Source organism: Lolium rigidum, chromosome 2, assembly GCF_022539505.1.
Source record: "Lolium rigidum isolate FL_2022 chromosome 2, APGP_CSIRO_Lrig_0.1, whole genome shotgun sequence".
NCBI lineage: Eukaryota > Viridiplantae > Streptophyta > Magnoliopsida > Poales > Poaceae > Lolium > Lolium rigidum.
Window position 1 is genome coordinate 155,283,798 of NC_061509.1, and position 11,336 is coordinate 155,295,133.

An 11,336-nucleotide genomic window follows, 5' to 3' on the forward strand; every position below is an offset into this window, starting at 1 on the left:
TTCAACACATACATATATAGGTTTTCAACACATACATGTAAAATTTCATATCTAGGTTTCAACAAATCTATGGTTCAAACACACATACATGAGGCTATGAATTTCAACACATACACTACAATATAGAGTCCACAAAAAAAAATCCATGTCTAGGGTTCATGTCCAAATCTAGCAAGATCTATGAAATTAGTGGATGAATGGAAAGGATTCGAAGGGGATTACCTTGAGGAATGGATGGGGAAGAGATTGGCCGGGCAGATCTGATGATTTGGTGGTGGATTTGGTGGGTGGGGGGGGAGAGAGGGGAGGAGGAGGAACCGCCGGCCGCCTTCTTCAACCGAAACAGAGAGGAGGAATGAGGATGGCTCGGGCTGGGGGCGGCGCTGGCGCCACACATAAGTGGATGTGTGGCGCCCTTCCGACCGGCGCAACACATCCCGCCACGTCAGATCGGCGCACACCTTAGCGCCGAGAACGCCACGTCGGCTGGGAGAGTGGCGCCGCACGCACGGACGCCACACAGTGAGGTGTGGCGCCAACATGAGGGGCACCACACAAAAGGGTTAGATGGGTGAAATAGTTTAGCCGGAGGGTCAGTCTGTGCTACAGTTGCAGCAAAGGGTTATTTTGTACATTCAGCAAGGGAGAAACAATCTGGGCGTGTTTGTAATGACTTATTGACAAGTGAGGTCAAGTTTCATTTCAGTTCAGCTCAATATATATATTTTTCATTTCAGTTAACCTTCGCTCCTACCAAAAATATTTATCATTCACACGTTGTACGCTACATGTTGCGGATGTTTGCATATGCCGCAAACTAAACGTCTACATTGATAGCAAACTGAACTCCAAAAGCTCTGAACCTGGACTACGAATTCTGAACTGCACACTCAAATGAACTGTAAACTGCTCTGAAATGCAACAATGAACAGACGCTATGAGAAGTGGAAACTGCTCTCCAAAATGTACAGGAGTAGACCGGCACCCTCAAAAAATAAAAATGGCAGGAGTCGAATGCTACTTTTTTTGGGTCTTGCAACTAGACAGTAGTCGGTTCAAATTAGTAGCAGCAATCAAACTAAAGCATCACATCTACATATGAATAGCAAGAGAAAATACAACATAAGCATTTCAGTAAGATGTAAAGTAACAAATTGCTACTTACCAATCAATCAACCAGATCTACCAGCAGCAAATTTATGGAGAAAGAATCACAGAAATTTGGTAGAACTAGATTGCGATGGTAAAACAAATAAACCTACATTTTTCCAAAAAAAAAAAGAGAGAATAGGACATGAAAAATAGCATTTTTTCGATACGACTCAAAGAGAGCCGGGTTTCACTATGAGAAATATAACGGGAGATAAGTCTTAAAGCAGATTATCCTAGCACTAGCTTGAAAAAATAAGAGAAAATGTCAGCCTAGTGTCAAGTGTCAACCCTTCATGATGAAAAGAAGCTCCATCTAAAATATTGAATGGGTAGTTAGCAATTACTTTTTGAAACCGAATACTAGTAGTTAGCAATTATTCAGACCATCAGAATTAAGGAGTACAGCATCATAGCGGTTGGTTCAGTGCAAGGATATATGGATAGAAAACGACCATGCGTCAACCGGGCAAGAATTTTGTCATCCATGGCGCCGAACGAGAGGATACTTATAACAGAGAGAGAGGTGCTCTTGGTCATGTGGCAGCTGGAGCTACTTCCCGAGGCCCAATTACTTTGTGATCATGACGAGTCGGAGCCTCGGGGCGGCTTGATTTTGGCCTCGTTTAGGAGACAGAGAAGGTGATGAACTGGTGATGTAGCTACGGAAGTGGACGATAAATTGTAGCTGGTCCTAGTCATCTTGTTGCGGATTTAAATTGACAGTGAAGCACCTAGTCATCTGCAGCCCAACTGTTCCAACGTGACAATGAACCACCCCATTTATGAACGGCGCGCTGTATCTCAACCACACGGCCGGCCGGCGCCGGTCCGGCGGCCCGTCCTCCACGCTATTTAACACAGTCCGCGTGGCGCGTCATGCCGCAAGTTAACCTCCACAACGTGCGCACTTGGTGAGCAGCTAGCTCCTCCGTCTGTCTGTCTCCATGGGAAGCATGCCGGAGAAGCCCCGCCATGGCTTCGGCAGCCTGGTGACCGGCCTGCAGGAGGTGTGCGAGAGCGGCATCACCAAGGACCTGGCGTGGCGGCGCTCGCAGCTCAAGGGGATCATCAGGCTCCTCACCGAGAAGGAGGAGGAGATGTTCGACGTGCTTCGCGATGACCTCGGCAAGCACCGTGCTGAATCCTACAGAGACGAGGTACGTACGTGCTTATTTCAGTTCGAGTCTCTCTAAAACTTGTTTTGTCTTGTGGCTTCATGAAGTTGTTCGTTTCGGTCGTCTTCAGATTGGGGCTCTCGTCAAGTCCGTCAACCACACGCTGAGAAACCTGGAGAGATGGGCGGCGCCCGAGAAGGCAAGCTCTCGCCACATTCCGTTTCTCTAAAATCTTTAGTCAGGCTGCTGATTTTCCCAAATAGGCGAATGACTTGCTGTTTTGGTAAAGTGCAGGTTCAAGCGCCGCTGGTTTCATTCCCGGCCACTGCGCTCGTGGTGCCCGAGCCGCTCGGCGTAGTGCTCGTATTCTCCTGCTGGAATTTGCCATTAGGTGAGACTAACTTTTTTGTTGTACACTATAAATGTTGATTCATACGGTACATATTTTGACAAATTGCGACATAGTAGTACTCCCTCCGGCGCAAATTAATTGATTTAGCCATATATTATGTATTCAGTACAAGTGTACTCCCTCCATACCGTTTTAATCGACGCGGAGCGGTGCATACCAATGTATGTTTCACGTGATGGCGTGATGGCGTGCGTCGGTTAAATAAGAACTGAGGTAGTATTTCTGAGCTGCCCTAATTAATTTTGCCCAGAAGAAGTGTGTCCTATGGATGTTAGTTATGAAATCCGAAGTTGTGGATTTGGTGTATTACATTACATCCAGCTACATGCATGTGTTTTTCTCTAGTCGGGGATGACCTACCTATGTCGAGTTATGGTACTACTACTACCTCAGTTCCGGTGAGCAAGCTTCTTAAATTTAGTTCAAAATCAAAACTTATAAAGTTTAACTAAATATAAACATCTACAAAAGGAATAAATATATTATCAAACTATACTTTACGGTGAATCTAGGAGTAGTATTGATTTGGTACCGTAAATGTTTGTGTTTTGATCTATAATATTGATTAGATTTAGATGATGTTGACTTTTAACTAAATTTATACTTGTCTTACTCATTGAAGCGAAAGGGGTATTGTGCCAAAACATGTTTTAATTTTTTTATCTATATAAGTTTTCATGCGTAAATCACATTAGCGACATAATCTTGGTTAAATGGATCGCATTTTCTAGATTTTCATTATTGTACATAAACATGTTGCATTAGTTAGTCTTCATAATAATATCCTAACAGACCATAACCGCTAGTTCTAAGAATTGCACATAAACATATCATATATGTTAGATCCTCACAACTATATCTAAAAATAACACAACTAGTAGACCTTCATAATGTGGTAAATCATCATGGTTGCACTTAGACAAATCAGTAAACAAATAATTATGAGTGCACATATTAGTTATTGGTTGGGTTATAAAGGACAAGTACATGTTGCCTTTGAAACTGATTAAATACATGTCGCGTGGTGTTGTATAACAAATGCAGCGAGCGGACGTGTATATTGTGGGTTACTTTTGTTAATCTTTGTCCTAATGACTCTATGCCTAACAACTGTATAAATGTGTTGCTGAGAAAAAAAAATGTCGTAGGAATTTTGTAGAAAAGAATTTTATGATTCTTCTTTATCCATTAAGGAACATAATCGTATACTAAGAAAGGTCAAATTTATACATGTTGGAATGTATTCGTGTCTAAAACCTTGTTATATTTTGCAATTATGGTGGTGGTGGTGGTGGTGGGGGGGGGGTCAACGAGTGGAACATACCTATATAATGTGAAAATAAATAACTGAGACTTCCAACACAGTAAATACGATGGTCTGGCATTTGCTAGCATCGTCATGCCAATTTCAATGTAAAACAAAAATACCGTCCACATAAACCAAGGAAGCGGCTGATGCAAACCATAGAAGTTTGGTTATGTGCATTGGAGTGGTATGGTGGCCTCTTTCTCAGTGCTACACTCGTACACACTCATCGGAGGCAACCAAACTAAAGCAACACACAATTAACAACGAGCAACATACCTAAGGCATCATACTTAAGAATAGGCCAAAGAAAAAGAATAGGCCACCTAATTTTAGGAATGCTAACATAAGGGGCTTCCCACTCTCCCTACATACTACATACATGAGAGGTGCACACCCTCTCAGGACTCAAAAGACAACTTACAGCCCGTCGCTAGCATCAGTTCATAATAATTACATCAGAGATCAAGCCATTGATACAACACTACAAAGTTCACCCTCATCCAGCTAAACGTAGATGCATTGAGGGACCAACTTTTTAGCAATGTCACCACCTCTCGCTTGCCCGACACGACAAGCTTTTTTTCTCCGGTGGTTCTTGGAATCACATCTTCTAGGCCCAGTGGTAATGTGGGCAGGTAGACAACTTTCGTGTCCTAATTAGCCTTAGGTACCTTGCCATACAATGTGACATTGCTCACTACAGCAGAATCAGGCTTTGCCATGAACAATTTGCACGGCAAAGGAGCATGTACACATGGCAAAGCCTTTGCCGTGCGAAGCCGCACGGAAAAAATCGCACGACAATGTCTACGACAGCAACGCTGTCATTGCCGTGCGCCGTGCCAAAACTGCACGGCAAAGGCTTTTTCGTGCGTCGATTTTCTTTGTTGTGCGCCAACAGCCTCTGCCGTGCGCCAGCGCTGGTTGGTGACAATATGAGAAGGGTGATCAGTGACAATGTGATATCAGTGATTAGTGAGGATGTCACAAGGTGATCGGTCATAAGGGCATCAAGGGTGATCAGTGACAATGTGAAGTTGTGCTTACCGTAGAAATGGCATTGCGATGCGCGTCTTTGCAAGCTAGGCATTGACATGGATGTGCAACATAACTTTATACAGAATCATAAACCGGTGGATGCCAATGAAGCCCAAAATCAATAACCCTTACCGGAAAATCTAAGCATCAACACATGTCAAGATCATTCCAAATCACTCAGAAGCACTTACGCAACATTGGATCTACACATACAAGATAAAAAACCCTAACTTCTAACCCCCTACCGACCAAATCTAAATCTAAGCAAATCAATGTTGGTTATAGCCTTATAGGTGTACTTGCAGAGTCTGGCGGTGAAGGAAGAAGTGACGTGGGGTGGAGCTATCTAAACAATGATATGCATATGTCATCATTGTTGATATAGGTCTACCACTCTTTCTTGACTATACTGACTGATAATCCAATATGTGAGTAACTTTTCAACAACGAGCAACATGATCAGCCATTTATGGATAGTCACTCGAGGAGTCCAGACATATCACCCATGTTGCAAGGAGTAAAATCCTATGTTGGCTGTCCACCCCCCCCCCCCACCCCCATGCATCACAAGAGAGTTAAAAGTGAGCTTCGTACCTAGTTGCACAACAGTGTTCAACAACTTCTTAATAAGCCGGTCCATATTGTAACATCATCTGACAGACTCAAGTCTAAGGATATAATGTAGAGAATGTATGTATAATCAACTGATGACATGATGGTAGAAGAAAACACAAGGCTCTCGTAATGATAGATCTATCAAACCCCATATTCTACAGCTCTGCACATTACTAGTATGATATATCAATACTCATCAACCATCGTATTTAGTGTAGACATTACAGTGCTCATATGTTTATCAACAAGAAATCACCTTATAAATCGTTACCATAAATATAATATTCCGAAATAAGTCAAGTACTTGTTGACTAAAATTCTAAAGCGGGCTTGCAATGGCCCAAGGGATACAATTTGTACAATTCTGACTGCTAAGGTTCATTATGTCTAACATTTCTTTGTAGTAAACCACACCATTCATAAAATCAGGCTTTACAACTACGCTACTAGTGTTCTTGGTCTAATTATGTATACAGTTTGTCAATGATATTACCAAAACTTAGTGTTTACAGTTGCACCCTTTCATACCCCTGTTGCACAATGACTTTTTTGAATTTGTCTCCTATTTCAGAAAAAAAAATTACATTGACCGGGTTGGCGGTGTGTTGCATTGTAGGTTTGGCTCTGGAGCCACTCTCCGGCGCCATAGCGGCTGGCAATGCTGTGGTTGTAAAGCCGTCTGAGTTCGCACCAGCCACCGCCGCATTCCTCGCTAGCAACCTACCAAAGTACCTGGATCCTAGGGCTGTCAAGGTTGTCTTGGGTGGACCAGAAGTTGGAGAGCAGCTAATGGAGCACAGATGGGACAAAGTCCTCTTCACAGGTGACTACAAGCCCTAAAAATCACCTCAACCCTGCACAAAGTTAATTACAGGCCACAGAACATCAATTTGTTGCTCTTGCGTGCATGTCTCTCTGATGTGGTCTTTTATTGGCGTGGTTCAGGAAGCGCCCGTACAGGGCGCATTATCTTGACGAAAGCAGCAAAGCACTTGACGCCAGTCGCGCTTGAACTGGGCTCGAAATGTCCGTGCATCATTGATCGGCTAGATAGCAAGAGAGACACCCAGGTATATTCCTTAGGGCATTTGACGATTTTCACTTTGCAACATTGTTCAGATTGCAGGACAGGCTGAATGTACCTCATGTGTTGGCTCTTGGCTGCACAGATTGCAGTGAATCGCATATTTGGAGGGAAATGGTCCCTTTGTGCCGGCCAAGCATGTCTTGCCATTGATTACATCCTGGTCGAGGAGGAATTTGCACCTGCTCTGGTTAGGTTCACTCTTATATCTATATCTACAGTATTGTGAATCACATGCCATATAGATTGCATATATCCTTAATTTCTTTCCTCTGAAGATTGAGGTACTGAAATCAACAGTCAAGAGGTTCACCGCTACACCAGATTGCATGGCCCGGATCCTGAACGAAAAGCACTTTAAGAGGCTAAGCAACTATATGAAGGATCGTAAGGTGGCTGCTTCTGTGGTGCACGGTGGTTCAGTGAACCCGAAAACCTTGTAAGTTCTGAAAACTGTTTTGGCTCCAGGCTGCTGTACATGCTTCCTGTGGCTGGGAACTGAATTGTGCTGATTGTGCACCGGTACAGGACAATTGAACCCACCATACTGCTAAACCCTCCGCTCGATTCTGACATCATGACCGAGGAGATATTTGGTCCGATTCTGCCGATCATCACGGTACGCGCCGGTGAAACGATCATCAACATTTCTTTGTTAAAAGGATTCTACTGCTGAACTTAAGTTGTATGTGTGGGCTTTCAGGTAAAGAAGATCGAAGATAGCATGAAGTTTGTCAGATCTAAGCCGAAACCGCTGGCGATCTACGCTTTCACTAGAAACGAGAAGCTGAAGAGCCGGATTATAAACGAGACGTCGTCCGGGAGTGTCACGTTCAACGACGCTGTTGTGCAGGTATGTGGTTCTGTGTTGCAAAACACGCTGAGGTTTTCTCATCTTCCTCACCTAGTTATTATACTAACATGTTGTGCTGGTACAGTACGTTGTGGAAGGTCTCCCGTTTGGCGGCGTCGGGCAGAGCGGATCAGGACAGTACCACGGAAAGTACAGCTTCGAGCTGTTCAGCAACAAGAAGGCGGTGTTCAAAAGAAGCTTCCTGATCGAGTTTATGTTCAGATATCCGCCGTGGGATAACGGCAAGATAGGGATGCTGAGGCACGTCTTCAACACGAACTACGTGCTCCTTCTTCTCGGCCTGATCGGCCTGAGGAGATGACCAGAGAAACAACCTGGCGAACAAGACCGTAACCGGCCGAGCTGAAGAGCTGAAGCCACGCCGTCGTATGCACCAAAGCGTTTAGACTGCATACATCATAGTGTTATATACTATACTTGAATCAATTGCAAAGTTGTATCGTGTAATCTATAATGCTGTGTGCATCGTTTCGATGCCAGAGGCCAGGGCGGTCCTCCCATTTCGCAAAGTAATAATCGTGTAATCTATTTCTGTCGACGCCATGATTCGTCAGAGTTTGAGAAATTTACTAGCGTTGTCGGTTTATCTGGAACGATGAGAAAATACTTGGGATTAAGCTCTCCATAGGATTTGCTAAGTTTATGCGGACCTTAACCATGAAGATTACTCGGCGGTTTGGTGGTGGTGATGACATTTCTAATGTGTACATGAGATACTCTCTAAGAGTATGATAAACTGGATGAACTCTCTTGTTTTGTCTAGAGGGTGTCTCATGGTATTCGATATGTTCCTAATTTCTTTTTTTAGGTATTGTGTGGAGGCTTTTTTTTGGTGTATGCTCTTTATCTTTTCTTTATTGAATAAATTAATCAAGAAAGCTGCATGCATCTTTTCGATCATTCTCCATTCAATTTTTTTTTAAATAATAAGTAAACCTCCCTGCCCACGGGCAATGCATTGAACTTATTTAATAATCTAATGTGGAATGAATACTATCTTTGTCCATAAAAGAATATCGTAAGTTTATCTAAGTTTGAATGTATCTAAAAACTCTTTACTATTGAGTGTAGATACATACGAATTTAGAAAATCCTCAGGAGTATAAAAGTTAGTTAGCTAAAATGCGAAATAGGCGTGGAGGAAGCTGAACTATCACATTCCACCGACTTACCAATGCAGCTTAAATCATGTTTAACTATGGAATTCTTATTTGGTATGGGCAAATAAACAATTTCGGACAAGATCCAGGCATGGCCACTTCAACATTCCACACTATCTCCACAACTTTATTTCAAGACAAAAGAATGAGCAATAATGCAGCATGCTATAAGTAGTTCGTTAAACTAACCAATATATGAGACTAATTAACAACACAACTGATGGATAGCTCCCAAATCCCCATGTGGCATGAGCAGGGGCAACCGTATAGAAATGAAAGTTTCAGAGCACACCAGCCTGGCCCTCGTGTAAGCAAGCAAGAACAGTTAATCTAAACGCTACTGCCAAGCATAATGCCTTCTCCTAAATCACGTTACGAGCATTTTTTTTCCGCGCTAATTCAACATTGACGAACAGCGAGAAGGAAGACTTTTGTGTGCGAAGCGATCTGGTTTGCATGTGATTGTGATCGAGGAAAATGCTAAAATTCACCAGCTTTGCCGTTCAGAAACCCAGTTGCTTTAGCGGCGGCAGCCCCAGCAACCAAAGGTGCTGACGACGTACTGTGGGGGCTGGGTCGTTTGCGGCCGGTTCTTCAAATAGTTGCCAAGTTTCAGAGACCGTGGGTACGAGAAAAAGGAATGAGGAACGAGAATCGTGGTTGCCAAAAATTAGGGAACGGAAGAGAGTATACATCTCTGAAACTCTAAGGGCGTGTTTGGTAGGCTGTGAGGGCATTTTTTGCATGGGCTAGGACGTGGAACGGGCCGTTTGGTTGCCCGCATGCCGTCGCGTTCTTGCACGAACCGGATTTTAAAACACCCCGAAACAGGCCTAGAGGAACGCCCGAAATGGCAGTTTCTGTAGAGCCAGATCCGTTGTCGCGAGAAGGTTGCACGCGTGGGGAAGGGAGACGGAAACGCCGCATCCCTTCGAGAGCACGCGCCATAACTAGCCTCACCTCCCCCTCTCCTTCGTCTCACTCACGACCTCACTCTCACCCCCCTCCCCAAACTGTCACATCACCAGGCGGTTCCCCTCCCGCCGACCAATCCACCGCACCGCCGCAAGAAGGAGCACCGGTACCGGAGGAGGGGACGACGGCGAGCAGCACTGTACCGCGACATCAGCCGCAACCTGCTCCGCAGTCTTCATCGGCATCTCGAGTTTGGCCGCGAACTCGAGCTCTTCCTCGATCGGAACAATGGCGGTAACGACTTCTTCATTTCACCTTCGCACTCGTTGTGCTAGAACAGGCCATGCTTGGGCATTTGCAACGACATGCAGATTAGATCTGCTAGAGTTTCCATTAGGATAGGGTTTGGATAGATGTTTGTAAGGTGTTCGTCGCCATTGCTTGTTGTTTTTGTCGAGTTCTTGGTGTTCACGGTCTCGATTTCTTAGATTTGTTACTGTAATCTCCAATCGCGGTAGATCCCGGGTTGGTGAAACTGTCAGATTTTACTGTGCATGCAAATGTTGGGGTTTAGCATGTTGTGATTGCTGCGAAAGATTAATCTGAGTCGCGCTAGTTTGTTCAAACACAATAGGAGTGGGAGGACTTGAAGAACAAAGTTGCTCTACTCAAGAATCTGCAGAGAACACAAGCACAAGTGATGAGGGCTAAGAAACATGAATAGGAGGCAGAAAGAAAGGCTTTGGAGACTGAGAAGAGAAAGCTAGAGTATGATATATACTATCTACTCCAAGTGAACTTTGCAATCAAGAATAAGCTCAAGAGGATCATGGTTATTTGTGATGAGTGATGAATGTGTTCTAGATGTACTATAGGAGATCCTGCGGATGGTTGAGCTAGGGAGAATTTGTAATGTACCCTAACTAAAATTCGTCATGTATCCTAAGTACCACTCGTAATGTACTCAATTTGAACTACTACTTGTGTTATTTTTTATTGAAGTAGGCCAATGATTATAATCTGGGATCATAGTATGAGGAGATGATTGATCAGAACCTATGGCATGACTGAACATGACCATACCATTGGTTCTGATCAAACATCTCCTCCATATGTCCTGATATTATGAGGTCTATGGTACCTTCCTTTGCATGTTTCTACTTCTTCTTCTGCATTGTCCAATGATTGAACAATGACACAATGGAAGGCAGGGTGTTGCCCTCAAACTTAGTCATGTGTGCTATATTACTTGCACACTAGACTTAGTTTGCGCATAGTCCCTTTGCCTGCCGTGTGATCCTATATATGAGACCTCTTTTTTTGCTTGTCTAGTGCATTAGTCAATGATTGAATAATGGCACAATGAAAGGCAAGGTGTTGCCTTCAAACTTAGTTGTGTGTGCCAGTTTTCCTGCACACTAGACTTAGTTTGGGGACAGTCCCTCTGCCTGCCATGTGACCAAATCTATGAGGCCTCTTTTGCGCTGGCCAATGATTCAACAAAGGAACAATGGAAGGCTAGGTGGTGGCATAAAACTTAGTCATGTGTGCCACAGTTGTTGCACACTACACTTAGTTTGTGGCCACTTCCTATGCCTGTCGTGTGAGCCAATGTATGAGGCCTTGTGTGCTTATTCACTTCTGCATTGGCATGTGATTCAA

The 11,336-nt window shown here is 43.8% G+C and overlaps 1 protein-coding gene across 1 annotated transcript; it reads left to right on the forward strand.

Annotated features, from left to right (window-relative positions):
• Nucleotides 1-2,028: 2,028 nt before the first annotated feature.
• On the forward strand, nt 2,029-8,272 carry LOC124692476 (aldehyde dehydrogenase family 3 member F1-like). Its single transcript, XM_047225862.1, has 10 exons — nt 2,029-2,309; nt 2,398-2,466; nt 2,562-2,658; nt 6,258-6,464; nt 6,587-6,711; nt 6,811-6,915; nt 7,004-7,164; nt 7,254-7,344; nt 7,429-7,578; nt 7,664-8,272. Exons 1-10 carry the CDS (start codon nt 2,097-2,099, stop codon nt 7,898-7,900), a joined length of 1,455 nt encoding a protein of 484 aa, XP_047081818.1. The 5' UTR covers nt 2,029-2,096; the 3' UTR covers nt 7,901-8,272.
• The last annotated feature ends 3,064 nt before the right edge of the window (nt 8,273-11,336 follow it).

Bases quoted from the DNA above. Each gene is read 5' to 3' on its own strand.
- LOC124692476 (XM_047225862.1), top strand. From the start codon at position 2,097: ATGGGAAGCATGCCGGAGAAGCCCCGCCATGGCTTCGGCAGCCTGGTG. The intron at 2,467-2,561 runs GCAAGCTCTCGC...GGTAAAGTGCAG, and splicing joins GATGGGCGGCGCCCGAGAAG to GTTCAAGCGCCGCTGGTTTC. The intron at 6,916-7,003 runs GTTAGGTTCACT...TTTCCTCTGAAG, and splicing joins AGGAATTTGCACCTGCTCTG to ATTGAGGTACTGAAATCAAC.